This window comes from Myotis yumanensis, unplaced genomic scaffold (assembly GCF_028538775.1).
Source record: "Myotis yumanensis isolate MYYU_CA2020_CCGP unplaced genomic scaffold, mMyoYum1.0.hap1 SCAF_12, whole genome shotgun sequence".
Lineage (NCBI taxonomy): Eukaryota > Metazoa > Chordata > Mammalia > Chiroptera > Vespertilionidae > Myotis > Myotis yumanensis.
This window is the reverse complement of record NW_027223763.1, coordinates 28155431-28180897: the sequence shown is the minus strand read 5'-3', so window position 1 is coordinate 28180897 and position 25467 is coordinate 28155431. Positions and strand designations below refer to the sequence as shown.

The 25467-nt window shown below is 40.3% G+C and overlaps 1 protein-coding gene across 1 annotated transcript in view; it reads left to right on the top strand.

Moving 5' to 3' along the window:
* The first annotated feature begins 12271 nt into the window (after positions 1–12271).
* MELK (maternal embryonic leucine zipper kinase) overlaps positions 12272–25467 on the top strand; it is a 54867-nt gene continuing 41671 nt past the window's right edge. Inside the window, exons 1-6 of the mRNA XM_070430112.1 lie at positions 12272–12329; positions 13614–13699; positions 15635–15751; positions 19757–19900; positions 20788–20856; positions 22597–22689. Of these exons, the coding sequence (XP_070286213.1) occupies positions 12272–12329; positions 13614–13699; positions 15635–15751; positions 19757–19900; positions 20788–20856; positions 22597–22689 (567 nt within the window). The remainder of the gene's footprint in view (positions 12330–13613; positions 13700–15634; positions 15752–19756; positions 19901–20787; positions 20857–22596; positions 22690–25467) is intronic.

Genomic DNA, 25467 nt, shown 5'->3' with positions numbered 1-25467 from the left:
ACCAGCAGCTTAAAAAACGTTTTTATTGATTTTAGGGAGAGGGATAGAGAGAGAGAAACATTGATTGGCTGCCTCCTGCATGCCTCCTACTGAGGATGGAGCCCGCAACCCAGGCATGTGCCCTGACCAGGAATTGAAACAGCGACCTCTTGGTGCATAGGACGATGCTCAATCCACTGAGCCACACCAGCGGTTTACCAGCAGCTTTTGATGCACTCCTTGAAGCACTTCCTCCCCAGGCTTCCCAGTCCCTTGTGGTTGTCCTTGTACATTCTTAGCCACTCCTTCTCTTCCTGACCACATCATGGTGGCATGTCCCAGTGTTCAATTCCCAAATCTCCTCCATCTCTACTCTCTTCCTATTTATCTCACCTAATCATGGAGATTAAACACCACTTCCACACAGGTGGCTCCCAGTCTGTCTCTAGTCTCAAACTATCTCCAGAATTCCAGAATCACACATCTAGCTGCCTACTTGCCATTGCAAAATCAATTCGCCTCAAATATAATGTTTGATTCCAGACCACCTCCCTTCTCCATTCTTATGTACAACCATCTCAGTCGATGGCATTATTCTTCACCCAGTTGCTCAGCCCAAACACTTTGGTGTTATCCTTGACGCCTCTGTTTTCCTCATCCTCCCAAGGTCCAAACCATCAGCAGGTCTTGTGGGTTCTTCCTTCAAAATACATCCAGCATCCCAACAACTTTTCTCCACCTACTACTGTCACCCAAACCCAAGCCACCATCAGCCACTTGGACAGCAATAGCTTTCCTGACTGGTCTTACTGCTTAAATCCTTCCCTTTTCCAATCAGTTCTCCACATGGCTGCCTTCTGATCTTTTAAAAATGTACATTAAGTTATGTCACTCCTCAAGTGTGACTTTACATCACACTTGGAATGAAATTTGCAGGGTTTCCATGAGCTGCAGGCCCTGTACAATCCCGTGGCTCCCACCTCTCAGCCTAACTGCCAGCTCTTCTGCTCTTGCTCCCTTCACTCCAGCCACACTGGCCTTCTTTGCAGGAGCCCAGCTTGGGCCTGCTCAGTCTGTCTCTGCGGTCCCCTCTATGTGGAATGTTCTTTTTCCAGGCTACTTCTCGCCCTTCACATCTGTGCTCTCTGGTTACCTCTTCAGGGGGGACTTTTCAGATCACCTTATCTTAGCACTCTCTTCCCACATCGCTTTCTACCTCTTGTCCGTGCTTCATTTTCTTAGTAAGTGTCAAGGTCTGAAATGATATCTCTTATTTGTTTACATTTGTTCTCTATCTTGCCCACTAGAAGGTAAGCTTTGTGAGAGCAGGGACTTGGTGGTGTCCAGTAAATATTTGTTGGGTGGGTTAATGAGTGAGTGGTATCACTTTCATCTCAGTCTCTACACACAGCAAGCATTTGGTGCGTCTGCCCAGTGAAGAGTCTTAGAATCCAGGCCCTGATCCAGAAAATTCCAGGCCTAGTGCGGGACCCTCCAGGCCTTGGAGTGGAAGGTATGTGAACTCACTGGGATTCCCTGAGGGCTCTGCATGTCTTTGTCAAAGGGCATAGTGATAACATAGCTATGGGGTTGGAGGTTTCAGAGGACTGTTAGTAAACCTTCTTGCTGTTTCCACGGCCATTTCTTCAGCTGAGCCCTCCTCTTTGCCCTCAAGTTTAGTTCTACATACATTCCAGAGTCCTCTGCCGGCCCTGCTATGGGGGAAGGCAGAGCCATGGAAGCTTTGCTGTGATGAACTCATGGCAAGGAGGAGTCCACAATAGCTGTTACAGGAGGCGAGAGGACTGAGTGCAAAACGGAGGCCAGGCAGCTAGGCCCCAAAGTGCCTGATCAGCCACCCATCTGGTCCCAGTGTACTGGCCTGAACTTTTCTGACCCAGGACCTGCTGCCTTGTCTTAATCTAGAAACATTCCTCAGAGTGAACAGGTTGGGCCTTCCACGTTCCAACCCAGCTTCAGGGATTCTGGGAATCCTGGCTGGCACGGATAGCTTCTGAACTTAGAGTTAAAGCTGTTTCAAGATTTGTTTGTACCCAAGGAGGATGGTCTGTGGGCTCCAGTTACTGTAGAAGATGATCCTCCAGATGACTTTTTTTTCCTGCTGATCATGGCTCTCAGGTGCACACTGTATTGCAGCTGAGAGCCAATACGGAATCACTTTTTTCCTTGGCAAATGTGGATGCTCATTCACGCACATGCCATTAAAAATTTATTGCGCTGTTATGTGTGATGGGATAGTTTTTTGAGATGTTTAACAATATTCCCATGTCCATGTAGTTCACCACTCTCCCCTCAGCTCACCCCTTCACTGCCCCTACCCTCCTTCATTCAAGGTGCTGCCTTTTTTGTTGTCTATGTTCCCCAGGAAAGGGGTATGATAGACATATAAGAAAAATCAAAGGAGGCTTTTTTGCTTTGGTGTTCCACAATTAGGGAAGACTCCAAGAATAGATAAAATTTCTGAAAAAGAGAGAAAGAGAAGGAAAGAGAAAGAGAGAGACTTCTCAAACCCCACCCTCAAAGAAGAGGTTGCCCTGAGGCTGGGAGAAAGAAAAGACAAAGGGGGAAATAAGAGGGATACAGCCCCAGAGGCCAAGCTGAAGCTGGGAGATTCCTTTACTCCAAGGAAGGAGCAGCCTGATTCCCATGCTCTCAGATGTGGCACAGAGGAGAAGAGTGCTTCCAGGCCAGCAGGGTCCTGGCTGTCAGAAACAAGAGAAATAGTGGTGGCAACTGGCATGGCTGATGACCAAAGGCCAGAAGCCCACCTCCATCATCTTAATGGGCTGGGGGAAAATTGTGCGGTGGAGTCCAAAAGACTGAGATAAATTTCTGTCTTTTTGGAAGAATGGGAATTCAGACTAAAAATTAAGCTAAGTTCACACACACACACACACACACACACACACACGTTATATTTCAAACAGAAAGCTTACTGTGTCCCAGGCTGGGATCAGCTACACAGACACCATGGTCTCTGGCCAGGCTGGGACACTCCTATGCTGAACAGAGTGACTTTTGGGGCTTTCTCTGAAATGCACCTGTTCATCTCCTTTTCCCAGTCAGCTCCCCTCTCAACTCCAACATGGTATACAAGATTCTTCACCATGGGTCCCTGCTTACTTGCTCTTTTTTTTTTTCTTGCCACACTGAACCTTCTGTGCTCCACCCAAAATACCTTTCTCCCAGGAGACTTGTGTTTTCTTGCCTCTATGTTTCTGCCCACATAGCTTCCCGTCTGGGGAATTTTTCCCCTGTGTCATTTTGTTTTGTAAAGGCCTAACATTAGTACTTTAATCTCCTGGTCAGAAATAATTGCTCCTCTCTTGGAGCTCTAGCCAGCATGGCTGCATGCACTTTTATTTAGTACTTTTCTTTGGTCCTTTATTAGAAATAGTTGGTTATGGATTTGCCTTTTCTGTCTTAGAGTTACCTTGGGCAGAAGCCACATCTCTGGCATTATCCCGAGGGTCTGGCATAGGGGTAGATACCTGTGACTTTTGAAAGGATGAATAGCACAAATTACCCTGTGTGAGAGGGGTGGGATTTGTTTGTAGAGATGATGCATGTAAGTGCACATTAAATGTTCAAAAAATTGTAGGGGGTAGTCCGGCCGGGGTGGCTCTGTGGTTGAGCGTCATGGTTTGATTCCTGGTCAGGGCACATGCCTGGGTTGTGGGCTCAATCCCTAGTGGGGGGTTTGCAGGAGGCAATTGATCAATGATTCTCTCTCATCATTGATGTTTCTATCTCTCTCTCCCTCTCTCAGCAACCAATAAAGATATATTTTAAAAATTGTAGTGGGTCTTATTATTGCTGCTAATGGTGTTATTATTGGTAGAAATGTTACATTCCGAATGGCCTGACCCACCCAGTTAGTGACTCATGAAACAGGGAGCGGCAGAATTACAATTCAACCTCCTTATTGCCCAAATGAGGAAATAGGCCCACAGAACTCTGCCTCCTTGCGCTGGACTGTTTTCTCTTGCAGCATATTCTCCTTAATTCAGCAATATTTAAACTCTTTTGACTGTGTACACTCAAAATAATTTTGAAAAACTTTAAATAGACATCCACATTTTCTCACAAGGGATTTTGAATGGTCACAAGGATTATTTTAAATGTAGGGGTTGGCAAAGGTAGGTTTACAGTTGTAACACAAATAAATAATACAACAATTAATCAATAATACAAGAATAAACTCTTTACATACTCACAACTGTAAACCTACTTTTGCCCAGCTCTGAATATATTTTTAAAGCTGGATTATTGTAAAACTTTCAAAGTAAAGCTGTAACATCCAGTGGATGGAAAAATACTGAAGTGATTTGATACCTATAATCATCTATTAAAAAATAATACATAAACAAAAATACACAACCTGATTTTAAACACTTGCTTATTTCCCCTCTCCTTTCTCCTTACTCATATTTCTATTCCACAGAATATTGTCTGAATGGAATATTTTGACTTGAAAATCTTTTATTCAGCACCCTTTTGTACTGCAGCTTCACAGATAGGCAGAGCAGGGAATCTTTAGGGCGGTGAAACTACGCTGCATGATACTATCATGGTGGATACCTGTCATCATACATTTGTCTAAACTCATCAAATGTACAACATCAAGAGGGACTCCTAATGCAAACGATGGTGTTGGGTGATGATATGTCAATGCAGGTTCATTGGTTGTAACACAGGTGCCGCTCTGGTAGGAGATACTGTTATTGGGGAGGCTATATAGGTGTGGGGGCCAAGTGCTTAGGGGAAATCTCTGTATCTTCTCTCAAATTTGCTGTGAACCTAAAACTGTTCTAAAAAAAAAAAAAGAGTCTATTTAAAAAATACATATAAACACACACACACATATATTTATACTTCATACTTTTTCTTTCCTGCGGCTATAATATTTTCCCCTCCTGGACCAAGTTATCACTACAATTGTAATTTATACAGCGATGACCATTTATACCCATAATGACCCAACAGTAAAATGTATTAGAAAGACTTCAATCATGATGCCGGGTTGGTATTTACCGTACCTTGAGTTATCCCATGGGCAATTTGGTCTCTGGGGGGATTTATTCCTCGTGGCAACACCTTATAGTAAGATCGGGAGGGGAGGACTCGGATGAGAACCGTGACTAGTAGCGACCGCTTTGCAGATCAACTTCAGGACACAGCGTAAGAGAGCCGAGTTCCGTGGGAACTTGGTACGTCCACGCCACTTAGAGACTCTCAACACGGCCCTCCACCCGCGGGAAAGGCTCAGCCCAGTCTGCAGACGAACTCAACTCAGCTGCCCCAGGGGCCACTTGCCACGCCTACTCCCGGACCAGCACTTCCCGCTTCCGGTCCGAGGACGCACGCGCGCCCCCGCCTCCCCGAACCGGCTCCGCCTCCGCCGCGCCCCGCCCCTTCCGGCCCGGGAGGTTTGATTCCCTTGGCGGGCGGAAGCGGCGTGAACCTCAGGATCTGAAAGGCTCGGGGGAACTCTTGGCCTCTCAGCTTCACCTGGACCCTAAGCAGGCGCCTCTGTCCCTGTGCCCGGCCGCGCCCTGCCCGGCCCTCCGCCGCTCAGGTCAGTGTCTCCCGCCGCTGTCCCGGCAGGGCGGGGGGACGGCGGTGAGAGCCCCGTTTGCTCCCAGCTGGGAATTTTACCGGCGCCCCCCACCTTACGGGTCCCGTTCCCTGGATGAGATCTCTAGCTTTTCCGACCCCCCGCTTTTCTCCTCTGTAAGTGGGGATAATGATCGTACTTACCTGCAATAAAGTCGGGGCAGGCAGAGCGTTTGCCACCCAGGCGGCTGCAACAGATGTGAATTCCCGTGCCGCGTTCCCATGACCCTGTCTCTGCGAAAGAAACTCAAGGAAGGGTTTCCAGTTATTTTTATTCGTGCAACTCAGTTTGCTGGGGCAGTTCAGTAAAAAGGGAAAGTGAACTGTGTTATCACCCCTTCCCCACAGCCCAACTCCTTCCTCTCCCTTTACTTTCCCAAAGTAGTGGCTTTCCGGAGGCTCACGCCCAAAGGGGACTATGCACCCAGTGCTGTGTCGGTAAAAGGAGCAGCTCGCACCGGGAAACCCGGGGGAAAAGGGGACACTCCCCAAGGGGGCCATCCCAAGAGAGGGGTCAGGCCTCGGCATCTGGGATGGGTAGTTGTTCTTGAGCTTCACCTTTATTATTTCTCTTTGATTGTGGGATGGAGGGAGGTGGAAGGAGGGGGTGTATCAGAGGTGCCTGGAGTTTTGCTCAGAGGCCAGTGATTTTTTTTTTTAATTCATATTTTGGTTTCTGTTTGCCATGTCGTGTGGAAGAAACCAGAAATGCCCTTATTGCACCTTCATGGGCCTATGTCACCAGTGGATATTTCCATTGTGTCTACTGTGGATCAAGGAGATGAGCACATCAGTCCCTTAACACCTTTAGGCATGAATGTCTCTTTGCTGGTGCTCCCTGGAGCCTCTGCAAGGGAGCAGGACAGAATGTTAATGGAATGTATTACGAGGCACATACTAAGCTATTCTGTTTTCTACTTCTCATTTGAAATATCCTCAGAATCAGTGTCTGACCAAGCTCACTAGGTAAGATAAATGTATTACTCAGCGATGAATAGCATAGTCTTTAGGCCCTAAATAATGCCATGTTAAAAAGAAAATGTCCCCAGTTTGTGGCTGTCCTATAAAATTTAATGATAGACCCCCTCCTATTATCATTCTAGGCAATTTCTTGTTTCCTCAGAGAAACCCAAGACCTCAATTATATATGCCTCCAATTCTTTTTTTAAACTTTTATTTATTTATTTTTAAAATCTTTATTGTTGAAAGTATTACATAGGTCCTCCTTTATCCCCATTAACCTCTTCCAGCCTGCTCCCTCCCCCTCCCCTGGCTCTCACCACCCCTTTATCTGGGTCCATGGGTTATGCATATGCATACAAGTTCATTGGTTGATCTCCCCCCCCCCCCCCCCCACCCTCCTCTCCCAATTCTATTTAGCCACACTCAGAAGGACATTTAGGTGTTTGATTGGGGTCTGGTTTCCTTCTTCATTATCTACATTTGAGGGGCTGCCTTTTGTTTTGACTGGTTATATATCTCCTTTAGCAGCTATAAAGTTGTATTGCTCCAATCACAAGTCTTTTCTGTGTTCAGTATTTCCAAACACTAGAGGATTCCAGCTCCACACCTACATTTAAAAACCAGGTAAAATCTATCATTAAAGCTGTTTGCAGTGTAAATACGTTTTCTTATTCAGTAGCAAAAATGATGTTCCCTGGATTTGCTAGATATAATGCAGGCCCACATAAGTAGTATGCAAAGACAGTTTAATTTGAGGGAAGGGAAGGGTATATAAAGAAAATGTAAGAAAGTAAAAAAGAAGGTGCATGGTTCAATCTTAGATTGGTGAAAGTTGATGTTTGCTAGTTGGTTAGAGCCCATGATCTGGAAGTTCAAAAGTCATTTGGGAGAAATCTGTCAAGAAGTTAATTATGAAACTGTTATATCCCTTGCCAGGGGAAGTGAATTCCTACACCTTACCAATTGCTTTCTCTCTCTGTATGGCAAGTTGAAACAGCCCAGTCCTTGTATGGAATTTAGACGGGCAGTCGTGGCAATTAGGATTCTTCTATTTCCTAAGGCCTACTTCATTCCCTTTGTGTTTCCTCTTTAGCCCTTGTGTTCTGAATACCGCAATACTGCATTCGTTGGGGATTGGCTCTCTAGTGAACCTGATAGTCCACTTGTACAGCAGACAACTTTCCAAACAGATTTATAGCCTGACATTCCTCCATTTCCAATCTCCTATTCTTTCTCTTCTCTGTCATCAGGATTCCAAATATTTCTTAGCATTGTGTTGACCTCAATACCTTTACTGCTGTTACTGACTGTTTTGAAATTTCTTAGTCTTATGATTTCTGTTTTGTTTTTTTTTGGGGGGGGGGGGGGGGGGTTGGGGGGTGGTTCCCACATTTGCAGAACTGACAAATGCCCTTTCCAAGATTTCTGAATTAGTACTGCTGTTAAGGATATTTCTAATCTTGTCCCTTAGGTGCCCAGTGAGAATCGATTTTGTCCTCTGTGGTATCTCCTTGCCTGGAGTAACATTTGCCACTCCAGTGGAAGCAGAAATGTTTCATTTTATGTCACCAACTTTCCATCAGCTTGAGGGCCTGACTGTGCTTCTGCTGTTTTCCTGCCCCATTCATGCAGGTTAAGCTAGATTAAAAGGTCAGCCTGCTTATTAAGTTGGTCCAATGCCACCCCTTCCTAGGAAATGGCTAATATTGTTTATTGGATCGTAATGTCTTTTGCCCTGATCTTTATCTTTCTTGGTATTTCAGCTTTGATGTTGAGACTAAAACCAGTTGTTTTTTAAAGCTGATTGTTTTTCTTGAGTTTTGATATTTTTTTCTTTCCACAGCTTCTGCTCTAGTGCTCTATTCACTGACTAAATTTTTGAAGACTTTTTACTGCTGATAATAATTTACCTTTTATCTCTGAGTAAAATGATTCATGGAATCAGAGTGCTTTAGGCATTTTAAAAGGATATTTTATTTTATTTCTTTAAATTTTATTGAACTTATTGGGGTGACATTGGTTAATAAAATTATATAAATTTCAAGTGTACAATTCTATAATACATCATCTGTATATTGTATGTGTTTACCACCCAAAGTCAAGTTTCCTTCCATCACTATTTATCCCCTTTACCCTCTTCTATCTCCCTCACCCCCCCTAAAAGGATATTTAAAAAATATCTTTTGTGGTTCTTGATTTATAGCCTGACATTCCTCCATTTCCAATCCCCTACTCTTTCTCTTCGCTGTCATCAGGATACTAAACATTTCTTAGCATTGTGTTGACCTCAGTACCTTTACTGCTGTTACTGACTGTTTTGAAATTTCTTAGTCTTATTTCTTTTTTGGGGGGGGGGGGGCGGTGTGTGGTTCTATTTCATTCCCACATTTGCAGCTCTGACAAATGCCCTTTCCAGGATTTCTGAATTAGTACTGCTGTTAAGGACATTTCTAATCCTGTCCCTTAGGTGCCCAGTGAGAATCGATTTGTTCTCTGTGATGTTTCCAGGCAGAACTTTGCTTTTGATAATTTCATTTCATTTTTTTCTCCACCTCAACTTAAGAAGATAACCCATCCTCACTGTAGTAAGGACCTTGCCAATTACTCTATCCTTTTTTTATTTTTTCCTTTATAAACCCACTGTACTGCTGAGGTTGAACTCACACTCTAGGTCTTCCAAAGTCAGGACTTTGTAGGTTAGTAACATGCTGATCACTCAGCTCTAGATAAGACAGGATGAAGAACAGAGAACTTGGAGGTAGTGAGCATGGTCATGCTGGCCACCCAGCCACCCCAGAGCCCTCAGCGGGCTTGCGGGAACTCTGCCTTTGGTGAAGGGAGACTCTCTGGCTCTAGAAATGAGCACTAGCACCAGGTTTCAGCTACCGAGAGGCAGTGATCAAGATGTATGAGCTCTGCTCTTTCCAGGTGGAACGTTGCTTCCCAAGTCCCAGTTGGCTGTGCCCAGCCTTTCAGATTGTTAGCGAGAATGGGGTCCTGGCATCCTGAACCCTGTGCTGCCAGAGCTAATCCACCGCTAGGTCACTGAGGGAGATTTGTACACAGGAGACAGGCCAGGCAGAGGAGGATCTCATCACTAGCTGGGTCTTTGCCTCAAACCCCTTTGTGAACTCTAGAGCCCTAGTGTGCTGTGCTGGGCTATATGGAAGATTCTTTGTGCCTGACTCAGTGACCTCCATTTCCCTGGGCCCCTCTGATTCCTGTTTGTCTACCTAAGGGGTGTGGGGGCATCTCTTCCCAAGGTTGAAATCTTGTTTTGTCCTCCTACATTAGCCTCTAGGAACAAGAGTCCCTTGAGAAATCATTTCTGTGCAGGTTCACCTTTCACCCCCTGTCTTCTTATAAAGAGAGCCCCACTTTGTAGCACCTACTCAAGTCCTAGAACTTGACCTATGTATGGGCACTTTTAGAAAATTTATTTGGAAATATACTTCCCAGAAACTTTCTTTTCATAGTTTTACTTTTTTCTTCCTTCTTGGCTTCCATGAAACTGTATTCTTATTCTTAGTTTTCTTACTGTTCTTTCTCTGCCTATTCCTCTTACCACTCCTAGCTGGTGTGGGTAAGGCCTTAGCTGTCTACATTGTAAAGATTTATCTTTTTTAAGTCTTTACACTAATTGATTTTGTGCATGTGTGAAATGGAGACAATCCAGTGTTTTTTGTTGTTTTTCCCATATGGCTAACCCAGCTCTAAATCTACATTTCCATTTGCTGTTACCTCTAAAAGCAGTTTTAGTTCAGTACATGTCAACTTTTTTTCCCTCTGGGATCTTGGCAGCTAAATTTCTTCTTTCTGGAATACTCTTCCTCTTATTCTTTTTGTGTCAACAACTGTTAAGGTTTACCAACCAAAGACCACTAAGAACACATCTGTAGTAAAAAACATGAGGTGTTTTTAGTTTGCTGCTGCAGGAGACACCATTCTCCCTAGGACCTTGGGGTGTCTCAGTAAAAGTGAGTTGAAAGGGGCTTATAGGATTTGGGCTTATGCTGCGTGATTTTAAGAAGGGATTAGGAAAGCTATCAAAGAACTGGGGCATTTCAGCATTTGGGTATTTTAGAATACAGTGGGGCTGAGGATGTCATTGGTGAGAAAGCAGCAGTAAGTCAAATAAAGGATCACTGTCATTTTCACAGTTTCGTATAGAAACATTGTTTACGCGGTCACGTCCAGGTCCTGTTGGAAACATTGTTCAAGTTTTGGTAGGAATATCCAGTCTGATTACCAGCCGGGCTGATATTCTTTTTCTCACTTCTCATCCTTTGAATTGGATCTTGGCTTAAATATTACCTTCTCAGTGACTCATTCTAACCACTGTTGCTTATTTCTTTCCCAGCATTTATTAAAAATTATAATAATTTAATTTTATTGTCTGTTGATTTGCCTTTTGTCTTCTCTTCTAGAATGCAAGATCCATGAGGACAGGAACCACATTTTGTTTCTTCTCCCTTATAGCTTTAGTGCCAAGTGTGGGTCTGGCACATCATAGGTGCTCAGTAAACACATGTGTGAATAAATGAATGAATAAAAGAAAATTCAGATTAATAGTCTGACTAGTTTTGCAAAATACACTGCTAATCGGTAGTTAAACACAACTAAGAGCATATCCTCTGCAAATAAGACAAAGCTAGTATCAGGGTGAGGCCTACTTGATCCTATGGTGTTTTGTAATTCTACTTAATTTTAAAACTCAGGAAGACAGAATAAAATAACTACCTAAGACTTTTACAACAAATTTTTATATATTGTTTGATATATACTTAAGAGTATATGATATGTACTTCAGAGTATATGTAAATATGTGAAGCATACTAATAAAATATGTATTATACACTGAATGGCCAGATTATTATGACCGGCCAGATTATTATGACCACCCCATCAGTACTTCATTGACACTTCCAAAAATACTGAATATTGAAAACTTCCTAAGCAAATACTCTCAAGGTTTTATTACTATCATTATTTGCATAACTAATTCACTTCATTGAACTGATGGGGGGTCATAATAATCTGGCCGGTCATTAAATCTGGCCACTCAGTGTATGTATCTTAAAATTGTATATTATTGAATCTTAATTTGCATTTCCCTGATGACTAATGAAGTTGAGTATTTTTTTCCCATCTTTTATTGGTTATTTGTGTTTCTTTGTGAAATGTTTTTGTATTTCATTTGCTTATTTTTTCTTTGGTTGTCTTTTTCTGTATTGTAGGCTTGGAGTCTATGTATTCTGTATAAAAATCCATTGTTATAAGTGTTGCAAATATTTTCTCACATTTATGATTTTTTGAAATGATGCCTTTGGATGTGCAGAATTTTTTCATTTTAACATTGTTTAATGGAATTTTTATAATTAGCACTTTAAAAGATCCCCTTCTGTCTGGAAATCATGACAGTATTCTATTAAAAGTTGTAAAGGTTTACTTTTCATATTTAAGTCTTTACTTGATCTGAAATTGATTTTTATGTATGGTGGGAAATAGGAATCCAGTGTTTTTTTCATGTGGCTAATCAGTTTTTCCAGTATCATCTATGTGCCCAAGACTTACTTATATTTGCAGTTACAAGAGTGGAGGACATAATCTCATACTAGTTCCTTTTTTGATCTTGTACTATTTCTATTTTACAGGTTCTTTTTGTAATTTTGAGTAAACTTCCAGCAGGACTATGAAAGATTATGATGAGCTTCTCAAATACTATGAAATATATGAAACTATTGGGACAGGTAATTGTTATTTTTTCTTGGGGAGAGATGATAGATCAACTATTTGAAAGCCTAGTGTGTTTGGGCAGTCATGAGTTTTCTAGTCTAAATTATGTCGTTTTAAAATTCTTCAACCTACTTTAGTTAGAAAAAGTGGAGCAAAGGAGAGGAAAATAGTAGGAGAGGCCTTGTAAGTCATTTTATTTAGAATAAAAGTCATTTGGAGAGTGATCTGACCTTTGTTTCTAAGGGTCACCCTCTCTGCTTGGTTGTAAAGAGATTGGGTAGAAAAGGGCCAGGGCAGAAGCAGAGAGATGTTAGGAGGTTATTGCAGTAATTCAGGTGAGCAGTGCTAGAGATGATGGTGACTTGATCGAGGCTGATAGCAGTGAATGAAGGTCGTGAAAGGGGTGGAATTCTGTATACAGACATACACATACGTGTGTGTGTGTGTGTGTGTGTGTGTGTGTGTGTATTTTGATTTATTGAGGTATTACACAGTCAAAAATGCAAAGTGCACCAATCTTGATGGACTTTTACATACATATATACGCCTATGTTTCCTGATCAGATCAAGACATAGAGAGCATTTCCAGTCAGTCCCTTTCTTTTTACCTCAAGGTAACTACCATTGGTATAGTTTGAAGATATAGGCAATGGGATTTGTTGATGGGTTGGATATGGGGTAGGGGGCAAAAGAGAAGGACTAAGGATAGCCCACCCTTTGGTTTTTGGCCTGAGCACCTGGGAAATGGAGTTGCTATTTACTGAGATGGGGAAGGTCATGGAGGGACTATTAGAAGCTTCTTCTTAGAAATGTGAAGTTGGCACTTTCTTTTAGATACTTAAGTGTAGAAATTTTCCCACTTTTGATACAGTTTTAAAACATAATTGTTCATATTCCCAGTTTTAAAACTGAATGGAAGTTTCATATTACTTGACTTTTGTCTCAGCAACTTTACATTGTGTTCTAGCAATATTAATTATAAAGCAAATTTTATTGCAGTGTTAATTATAAGGCATATTTCTAAAGGATGAATTCTGTTTGTTCATTAAAAAATTAAAAATATACTATCATGGTAAAAAAAAAATCTTCAGCTATTCATTGGGTTGAGGAGAGGGTAGGGTCATGGCTAACACCTTGGAAGCAACAGGAAGAAAGAGCCATAAACTTATAGGAAAGTAGGGATTGATAGAGCCTTTTGAAAGCATATGGAATAGTGTTTGTGCCTGAGTCCTCAGTTTGCTCTGCTATTGATATTTGGGTTAGTCTTGCTTATCTCTTCATAATTTTCCTACACTTAGGTGGCTTTGCAAAGGTCAAACTTGCCTGCCATATCCTTACTGGAGAAATGGTAGCTATAAAAATCATGGATAAAAATGCACTGGGGGTAAGTGTAAAATTATTTTAAAAATATTTATACATCAGTTTTGTGAATTGAAACCCAAATTTGTTCTAATGTTCTAGAATAATATTATTAGAATAATATTTCTCTAGCGTTGTAAATTGCCAGTTCTGTGTAACTGGCAGATTTTAAAAAGCAATCTGAGGGAAGGGGTTACTTTGTCCTTAATTGTAATGCAAGGCAATGGCATATGTATGAAACCCGAAGTATCCATTTCTCTGCAGTTGTTTCATGGTCTTGAAGATGTTTTTTGGTATTCAAATACTCTAACTCAGTGTTATCTATTTTATGGTATAGGTAGATCTTATGTCCTAGAATTTTATCCAAAATAACCTTAGTAGTTCTCTAATGAAATCCTCCTTTTCTTGATCAGCCTTTTTTTCCAGGATTGAGATGCTCATTACCTCCTAATGCAGCTCATTCAATTTGTGATCGTGGTTATAATGTACATAAAGTTTTTTGTTTTTATACTGAGGGAAAATCTGTCTCTTTTGATGATCTTTATGGGTCTATTATACCCTATCCCAGTGATGGCAAACCTATGACATGCATGTCAGAGGTGACACGCGAACTCATTTTTTTGGTTGATTTTTCTTGGTTAAATGGCATTTAAATATATAAAATAAATATAAAAAATATAAGTCTTTGTTTTACTATGGTTGCAAAAAATTTCTATATGTGACACGGCACCAGAGTTAAGTTAGGGTTTTTCAAAATGCTGACACGCCGAGCTCAAAAGGTTCGCCATCACTGCCCTATCCAGTATTTGTACTCACCCTGAATGGTCTCTTTTTTCTAATTCAATGTATCATCCTTCATATGATTTAGTTTCAACTGATAATTCAGGCTCTTCTTCAATGTTTTTGTTTATTGAGCTCAATAATATATTCACTAAGCAAATAAAAGGCATTAAAAACATTTTTTCTTGAGCCCTCATGAATGAAATCAGTGATTATAAATCTGATGAATTTCCTTAAGCAATGTAAACTTCAGTTGCAACTTTAGTATGACTTATTCACATGAACACTACAAATACTTAAATAGCAAACAAAATGTGTATTGTTATTACAAAGTGTATTACCAAACTGATACTCAAAATTTATTCTAAAGCATCAGTGTGATAACATTAATTCATTAATTTATTTTTTCTAATTTTGTTTTTCTATTTTCTGTTGTTATGCTTATTTTAATTACTTCCTAGCACTTTAATAATATTTTGATTACTTCCAGGGTTTTAGTTATCCGACTCCCACTCTCCCCAAAAGAGAAAAAAAAAGATTATCATGTTAAAATAGTCCAAGTTACAATTGATTCTTTGTCAAGACCTGACATCTGGTTGCATGGTCCTAGATAATTGGATCTTAAGCCACAGATCATTAGATTGAGTCCCTTTTTATAATAAAGTTTTACATGTTACTTCATGGATATCTATATATTTGTCTTTAATATGGACTTTGAAATTCTTTCAGCTTGGCTTATCCTCCTTCCCAACCAGCTTTTTATTTTGAAACATTTTAAGCCCCTAGAAAAATTGGAAAACTGAGACAGTGAATATCTTCATACCTTTCACCTACATTCTTATGGAACATTACTAAGAATAAAAGTGGTAGCTCAGGCATGCACACTAAGTAGAGTTTCTGTCACTTTCTTTGTTTGGAATGCAAACCTTCTAAGGGAATTGAGATTTAAAAATTTTCAGGACTTTGGCTATCAATCCACATTAAGTTTGTCTTTCATAAAACCCTCAAGGCCTTTTTTATGCACATACAAATAAGTTTTGTTATATTTTTCTGTATTGTGGAACACTTTGTTTTGAGGCTGTTGATTACTTTTGCTACTTAGTATTAATCTTTTTATATTGATTGTTGAAACACTTCCCAAATTGGTTTATTGCACATTTAATACAATGTTTTGCCACAGAGTGATTTGCCCCGCGTCAAAACAGAGATTGATGCCTTGAAGAACCTGAGACATCAGCATATATGTCAACTCTACCATGTGTTGGAGACAACCAACAAAATATTCATGGTTCTTGAGGTTTGTAGTATGTTACAGAGACCTAACTGTGTTTGTTCACTGTTTTAATCTGTTTGAGCTGCCATAACAAATATCACAGACTGGGAAGCTTATGAACAACAGACATTTATTTCTCACCATCTGGCGGCTGGGAATTCCAAGATCAAGGCATCAGTACGGTTGGGTGAAGGCTCTCTTCCAGGTTCTGAGCGGGCACCTTCTCACTATGTCCTTACATGGTAGAAGGGCCAAGGGATCTCCCTGGAGCCTCTTTTTTTTTTTTTTTTAATTGAATTTATTGGAGTGACACAGGTTAATAAAATCATATAGGTTTCAGGTGTACAGTTCTATAATACATCATTTGTATTTTGCGTTGTGTGTTCACCACCCCAAGTCAAGTCTCCTTCCATCACTGTTTATTCCTCCTTTACCCTCTCCTATCCCCCACCCCCCCTCTAGAGCCTCTTCTAAGAGCACTGATTTCATTCATAAGGGCTTCACCCTAATGTGCTAATCACCTCCCAAAGGCCACCTCCTAATACATCTTTGTGGGTTTAGGATTTCAACATATGAATTTTGGGTGGGAACAAACATTCATACCATTTCCATTTACTTTATCGATTGTTAAAAGTACGTTTCACCTGATATATTAGAATAAATGTTAAGGCTTTACCTGTTTGAGTTCTGTCTATAACAATTTAGATCAAATAGACATCTATTATAAATTGGAGATTCATTGTAAATGTACCCTTTCTAATACACTCCTAATGGGGAGGTGCGGTTTAATAGACAGAATATGTTAGAATTTGTCCCTAGGCAGTGATCGGCAAACTCATTAGTCAATAGAGCCAAATATCATCAGTACATCGATTGAAATTTCTTTTGAGAGCTAAATTTTTTAAACTTAAACTATATAGGTAGGTACATTTTTATTAGCTTAATTAGGGCACTCCTAAGGCTTAGGAAGAGCCACACTGAAGAGGCCAAAGAGCCGCATGTGGCTCTCGAGCCGCAGTTTGCTGACCACTGCCCTAGGGGGAAGGATTCATTTTAGTTTATATGGTGTGTATGGTAACAAATTACCACCAACTTGGTGGTTTAAAACAACAGAAATTTATTGTCTCACAGTTCTGGAGGCTAGAAATCTGAAATCAAAGTGTGGGCAAGGTTCATTCTGGAGACTCTGTTCTTTGCCTCTTTCCTACTTTCTCATGGTTGCTGGTAATCCTGGGCATTCCTTGGCTTACAGATGCATCACTCCATTCTCTGCCTCTGTCTTCAAAGGGTCCACCCTAATCCAATATGATGTTATTTGATTTGATCACATCTACAAAGAACTTATTTACAAATAAGGTCACGTTTACTGGTACCGGGTGTTAGGACTTCCAACATATCTTTTTTGGAGAACTCAATTCAACCCACAAGCCTTCAGCATATGTATTATGCAAACCAAACTCGTTTAAGTTTTCCCCTGCTCTTTTTGGCTTGAAGCTTACTTAAAGTCTTTAGAACTTGCATCATTCATCTCTTGTTTCATTTTCCTTAGTCTCAGCCAAATTGTAACTGCACATCATTTTCACAGATTAGCTCTGTTTTAAAAGCACATTTTAAAATTCATAATGCTGAAAGTTTTGGACCTAGAACCATTTTCTTTTTATTATACCGTAGATCCACCCACATGGTCAATAGTGGTGATTTTAAAGTCTTTTTAAAATGCTGATTCCCTTGTCCAAATTAAATACTTAAACACACACACACACACACACATAAAACCACCACTAACAAAAAACCCTTCCATGAACCTAGGGCAAAATTGAAAAGGTATAAGAGAGTTTATATTAAAAAGTAAAATTCTCTCTTTTCTGTATTCCTGTCATCCAGTTTCTTTCCCCCTGAGTAAATAACTTACGTTTCTTGTATTTCCTATAGATTTTTCCATGTACTTACAAATGCCTATTTATATTTTATACATATGTATGTGTGTATAGCTTATTGGTTTCTGCCACACAAATGGTCACATATTATTCTGTACCTTGTATTTTTCCCCTCACTTAACATTTTAACTTGGAAACCGTCTATGTGCATTTATAGAGATTTTTTAAAAAATATATATTTTATTGATTTTTTACAGAGAGGAAGGGAGAGAGATAGAGACTTAGAAACATCGATGAGAGAGAAACATCGATCAGCTGCCTTCACATCTCCCACTGGGGATGTGCCCGCAACCCAGGTACATGCCCTTGACCGGAATCGAACCTGGGACTCTTCAGTCCGCAGGCCGACCCTCTATCCATCAAGCCAAACCGGTTTCGGCCATTTATAGAGATTTTTGATGTTTTTGTTTTGCTTTACTTTGTATTTCTTTATTTGAAAATGTAAAGTAGGCTTTTTAATGTAAATCTTATTGGATAGCAGTGAAAAAGATTGATTATTGTGGTATGATTTATATATGATAAAATGCACATATTAGGTGTACAGTTTGAAAAAGGTACACACCCATGTACTTCCCACCCCAGTCAAGGTATAAAGCATTTTCGTTACATAGGAAAAGTTTGATGTTAATCCCTGTAACCTCATCCACCCACTGCTCTTCTCAACAACCACTGATTTGATTTTTGTCACCATATATTAGTTTTATCTATTCTAGAACTTTATACAAATAGCATCATATGGACTGTACTCTTGTGTTTAGCTTCTTTTGATCAGCAGAATGCTTTTTGCAAGTCACAGTATCAATATATACTCTTGTACCTTGCTTTTTCACTTAATATGGGAGATTGTTTCATTTCAGTTCATGAAGAGCTTTTTTTAAATTATGTTTTTGAGAGAGGAAGGGAGAGGGAGAGAGAAAGAAACATCAATGAGAGAATATCCATTGCTGCCTCCTGCATGCCCCCTACTGAGTATTGAGCCCACGACTGAACCCATATCCTAGGCATATGCCCTGATTGGGACTCGAACCAGCGACCTGTTGGTGCATGGGACAACTAACTGAGCTACACTCGCCAGGGCAAGAATTTTTTTTTATGGCTGCATAGAATTCCATTTTATACCTGTGTCATAATTTACATAGTGTGAACATATTTGAATTGTTTTCAGCCTTTTGTTGTTACAAACAGTGCTAACTGTAGTGAATGATCTTGAACATGTGTTGTTTTTGTTGTGAGAGTATATCTGTAGGAACAATTTCTAAACATGGAACTATGAGGTCAGAGGCTATATACTATGATAGTATAATTTTAATTGCTAATGTAAAATGAAGCCTTAGATGGAAACGCCAGTTTACAGAAACATGGAGCTGCTCTGGAGAAGAAGGGATGGAAAGCCTAAAGCTTTGTGCTCTGGTGTCCATTCTCCACAACCTCTGAGGAGCCTCTGTAGAGCTGGGCTCCTCGTACAGACTTAAAATCACTGGTCTTCGAGATGGAGAAGCAGTAATTGCTGCTGGGTTTTTTGGTTTCAGATAACTACACTAAATGTATGTGCCTTAAGATGAGAAGGGGTTTTAGTACTTTGCCATAAAAATATAAAACCCCGAATGAACTTAAAAATTAGTGGTAGTTGGTTCTACTTCTACTTACTGGTAATAAAAGCTCGAAATCAAGAGCTATTGTTCTTTTCTGGAATAATTGTTGATTTGTTTGATCCTGAGAGTGTATTTTTTAATATGCCTCACTCAGTTCCCTTGCCTATTAGTTTAATTACTATCTCTAAGTGAAGTATGTTTTTAAAAATATTTTTAAAAATTGATTTCAGAGAGGAAGGGAGAGGGAGAGAGATAGAAACATTAATGATGAGAGGGAATCATTGATTGGCTGCCTCCTGCACGCCCCCTACTGGGGTTCGAGCTGCAACCCAGGCATGGTCCCTTGACCGGAATCGAACCCGGGACCCTTCAGTCCACAGGCCAACGCTCTATCCACTGAGCCAAACCGGTTAGGGCCGAAGTATGTTTTTTATTTTCAATTCCTCTGACGTGAGTTTTGTAAGTAGTAACAATATCTGTGTGATTCTGTTGCTGTGAAGTATTGCCCTGGAGGAGAGCTGTTTGACTACATAATTTCCCAGGATCGCCTGTCGGAGGAGGAGACCCGTGTCGTCTTCCGTCAGATCGTTTCTGCAGTTGCTTACATGCACAGCCAGGGCTATGCTCACAGGGACCTCAAACCGGTAAGTGACTGTCACAGTTAGATGATCACCTGAGAGTTCAACATTATTTACTTGTTATGACTAGGTTCTTCCTGTTAGAATCTATCTTTGCTCTCCCTAGCCCCCGCTATAATATATCACTTCCCCCCATCCTTTTGACTTCTGGTAGGGTTTTTTCAATGGACTTATTATTGACATTCTATTTATCTGCCAGTTGGGTGTGACATTATAAATGTCTTTGTAATCAGCCATGGAATATAAACTTCAGAATTTTATCTCTAGGAAAAAAGAGTTTTAAGTACATTCTTTGAGTATATTGTCATTTAATATTTTCCATCCAGTTCTCTTCCTAACCCCATCTTCCTTTAATTTTCATTCCATTACGCCTCAGACAGGAACAGTTCAGTGTGTGGGCAGACTACTTTTCAAGGACAGAATAAAAATGTGAATACTCTTAAGACTGCAGGCTCTGACTAATGTGAATGGTGGTGAACATGGATATTAATGTTGCTTGGTACTAGGGTCAGGGACCTAGAAACGGCCCAACAAAATATGGCAGTGTTGCTATCCTTTTCCTGTTGTTTATACTCAACCCTAAGATTGGAGCTCACTCTTTTGTTTAAATTTGCCTTCAGCATACATTGTTTGCTTGTAGTTGAACCTCAGAGCACTAAGGAGAAAATGGTTTATGCTAATGTGTCTTGAGGGGAAGTGGGATATAGTTATCAACATTCTCCTCTCTCCCTTTCTATACTTCCTGTCATTTCATTCTTTTTTAAAATGATTTTTCACTCTATTATACCGAGGCTTTTAAATATAAAAACCTTAAATTGTTTTTAGAAATGGCTAGAGGTGGGATGTGTTATAAGGAAGTCATTATAGTTATGAAAAGATCTTTGTTTTTCCAGGAAAATTTGTTGTTTGATGAATATCATAAAATAAAGCTGATTGACTTTGGTCTCTGTGCAAAACCCAAGGTAAGTGCAGAAATAAAAATTCATCTATTTCCTTTGTAAATGCACACTAAGGTGTGTTATCTTGCACTGACTTCCACTAAGTTTTTATTGAGCCTGGTTGCATCCATTGAGAAGTTCTCTAAATGACTCTGACATGTAACCAAGATAGAGAACCACCAGGTCCAGGGTTAGTCGTGCTAAAGACCCCATGGGTATGCTGAGAGAATTTGCAGTGTTATGAGGCCATCACAGCATGAATGCTGAATTGATCATGTGTTTGCAGTTTGAGTACGTTGCCACTAGATGATGCCTTTGTTTACAGGAATTTGGGGAATTTATTGAAAATCTATTCTTTGTTATCCAAAATGGTTGTATAACTAACAGTTAGTTACATTTTGAGAGATGGTCCCCTTTCCTTATAAAAGAAGGAAAAAGTCCATATGGGCTTTTAAATTTATACTGTTAGGTGTTTTCTTAATTTGCACTCCACTGTTGAGACTGGCATTTTCTAGCGTGCCTTCTCTTTGAGGTGACTTTGAACTTTCCACTTCTGTTGTCTGCAGCAGAGCTCCTGTGTGGCTGCCTGTTGGAGGCTGCCTCCTGAGTTCTCTAATGATGGCACTCACAGTCTCTACAACGAGCTGTCTGCACTCATTAAGAATGCTGGAATTGCAGGCCTATCTGAGCCCTTTGTAGCCCACGGTTACTTCCTGCCCCAATCAGAATTAGCTCAGTGCACAGGGAATCAGATTTTGCCCCTCGGGCTGAATGTCTGATTCTTTCTGATTTTTCTCTCCTTCCCTCGGTACTTCAGAAATTGTCAGTGGAGCCTTGTGTCTTGACACCAAATGATAGAAGGCTTTTTTTTGATTGACAGGTATATAAAGATAAAACATACTTTGAGCAGATAAACTGGTTTAAGCCATGTTCTCCACAGGAGGCAGTGGAGAATGTTTGTGACAGACTCCATTAGCCTTTGCTTGTGGCTGCCACAGATTTGACACACACAGACACCATCTGAAAAAGCAGTGGTGGGCAGAGAAAGGATTGTCTCAGCTTTCTGCTGAAGAGCTCATTTCTGGGCATGTTGTTACAGTTGTAAATGCAGCCTCACAATTTCACAAATCCTTTGCCAGTTGTAGAACTGTACGGCAAGTGTGGGGCAGTCGTGTCATTTTCACTGTGCCTTGATATTTCTGTGGGAGAGCCGAGGAGGCTGAGCAGATTCCTCATTTTGCTGGATCTGGAAGCTCAGGTCGTGATTGGTGTTACAACTGAGACTAGAAACCAGACGCCCAAAGCAATGTTCTGTGTAACATATTGCTCTCTTCCCTCTAAGGAAAAAGAAAGCTCTTCTGTATTTACAGGAAAGGTTTGATATTGGAGATAGTATCCAGTAAAGAAATAATCTTTTTTCCTTGAGTACTTAGGGGTGGGAAGACATGGATGCTTGGAAGTATGCTAAGCTGATTATTATGCAAATGGATGTCTAGGGAAGTATGAACTGACTTGGCTGCACTCAGGGGAAAAGGATTTTGTTCGTGCCAGGCTGTGATGGTATTGGAAATCCAGAGAAGGTGAAACCACACATGCATGCATGCATATAGGCAGAGAATATTGGGTTGGCCCCAGAAGTTTTTTATTATTTGGGGTAATTCTTCATCTAGCTTCTCTTTGCTTGTGCTGAAAGAATGATTATCAAGGTTTTAATTCTCTGGAGAGCTATCATTAATAAGTGTTTCATTTTTATCTTATTGGCAGGGTAACAAGGACTACCATCTACAGACATGCTGTGGGAGTCTTGCTTATGCAGCACCCGAATTAATACAAGGCAAATCGTACTTGGGATCAGAGGTAATTATTCATTGGTTAATTCAATATACACTTTTGGTGACCTATAGTGAGTCAGGCACTGTGCATTGGGGATATAGTGATGAGGTAATCCTTGTGTTCAGAGAATGAGTATATAAAGTAATAAATGAAATGAACAAGTTGCAATAAATATAATACATAGTACACTTACAAAGCAAGGAGCTACGGTGTTTCTGGAGTCCTTCTTGTGGTTGCTTTTGTGTTAAACAGTTCCATAGTTTAGACTGGTTAGTCCAGCCAGGTAGAGAGCACAAGGCCAGGGTGCAGGGTCAGTTTTCAGAGATGCTGGTTAGCACAGAGAAAATCTATACTTTGTCCATAGCTAACTATTCAAGGCCAGCAATGTAGGAGGCCCAGCTCAGAAGGCCTGGTCATTGCCTGCTTTACCACTAGCTGCCTCAAGCTAGTTAGCCCCTTCCATTCTCTGGAATACTAATTTTGCTGATATTAATATTGTAAGAAATGTTTAGTCATCAAAAACTCAGGAAATGCTTGCTGGGATAAACAGTTTTCTTTAGTTCAGGACATCTACAAATCTTTATATGTTCTTGTATGGTCCGATCCTTTGGGAGGGGGCAATCACAGATAGCAGCTAGTTTCAATTTTACTTGCCTACAGAATCCACTTTTTATGTGGAGTATCTTTTAGAACTAGTGTTAAAGCTTTGAAATATGCCAGTTTACTTTATTTATAACGCTAAGATGGGAGCTTGTTTTTTGGTGACTTTTTATTTGGATATAATCTCAAATTTAAAGAATAGTTGCAAGTATGGAATGAGAAACTTCTGTATATATTTGGTCAAATTTACAATTATTTACATCTTTTCCTATTTGCCTTATCATCTTTCTCTCTCTCTCTCTCTATATATATATATATACACACACACACTGTTTTTTGAACCGATTGAGAGTGAATTGGACATACCTCTTTATCATTAAATGCTAAGTATATGTTTTCTAAAAGCAAAGGCCTTCTCTTTTTATAACTGTACTTTAGTAAAATCAGGAAATTTAACATTGATACAATTTATTTAGTTCACAGTTCATATTCAAATGGTGTCAATGGCACCAATAATGTCCTTTACAGCTACATTTTCCCTTCAGTCCAGGATTTAGTTCAGACTCATGCATTGCATTTATTTTTTTATTTTTAAATGTTTTTTTAAAAAATTGATTTCAGAGAGAGGAAGAGAGGGATAGAAACATCAATGATGAGAGAGAATCATTGATCAGCTGCCTTCTGCACACCCCACACTGGGGATCGAATCTGCAACCCAGGCATAATACTTCTACCGGGAATCGAACCGTGACCTCCTGGTTCATAGGTCGACGCTCAACCACTGAGCCACACCAGCCGGGCCCATGCATTGTATTTAGTTGTCTTGTTTCTTTGGTCTTCTTTAATCTGGAAGAGTTCCTTAGACTTTCTTTATCTTCTGTGACCTGGACATTTTTGAGGAAGTCAGTTATTTTGTAGACTGTTCCTCAGTTTGAATTTATCTGATGCTTCCTTATGATTAATTCAGGTTAAGCATTTTTGGCAGAAATACCACAGAAGTGTTATCACCTTCTCAGAGCATTGTAGGAAAGGGAAAAAACTTTTACTGAGCATGTATCATAATTCTGGAATCATGCTAGATCTCCCCCCCCCAATTGTGGTAAAAAATACACATAACATAAAATCTTAACCATTTTTTTTATTAATCTTTATATTAATCTTGACATTCTTTTTTTTTTTTTTAAATATATTTTATTGATTTTTTACAGAGAGGAAGGGAGAGAGAGATAGAGAGCCAGAAACATCGATGAGAGAGAAACATTGATCAGCTGCCTCCTGCACATCTCCCACTGGGGATGCGCCCGCAACCCAGGTACATGCCCTTAGCCGGAATCAAACCCGGGACCTTTCAGTCCGCAGGCCGACGCTCTATCCACTGAGCCAAACCGGTTTCGGCAAATCTTGACATTCTTATAGATGTCCCTCTTTTTTCCCCCCATAGCTCCCCTCCACCCGGTTCCCACCCCACCCCAGGCCCCTGCCACCCTATTGTCTGTGTCCATAGGTAATACATACATGCATATAAGATCTTTGTCTAACCTCTTCCTGCACCCCCCCCACACTCCCTTGCTTCTGAGAACCATCAGTCTGTTCCATTTCCATGCCCCTTACATTCACCAGTTTATTCTGTTCATCAGATTTTTTATTCATTTGATTTTTAGATTCACTTGTTGATAGATATGTATTTGTTGTCACTTTGTTGTTCATATTTTTTATCTTTATCTTTTTCTTCTTCTTCCTCTTCTTAAAGGATACCTTTCAGCATTTCATATAATACTGGTTTGGTGGTGATGAACTCCTTTAGCTTTTTCTTGTCTGTGAAGCTCTTTATCTTTTTTTTTTTTTTTAATATATTTTATTGATTTTTTACAGAGAGGAAGGGAGAGAGATAGAGAGCTAGAAACATTGATGAGAGAGGAACATCGATCAGCTGCCTCCTGCACATCTCCTACTGGGGATGTGCCCGCAACCCAGGTACATGCCCCTGACCGGAATCGAACCTGGGACCCTTCAGTCCGCAGGCCGACGCTCTATCCACTGAGCCAAACCGGTTTCGGCTGTGAAGCTCTTTATCTGACCTTCAATTCTAAATGATAGCTTTGCTGGATAGAGTAATCTTGGTTATAGATTCTTGCTATTCATCATTTTGAATATTTCTTGCCACTCCCTTCTGGCCTGCATAGTTTCTGTTGAGAAATCAGC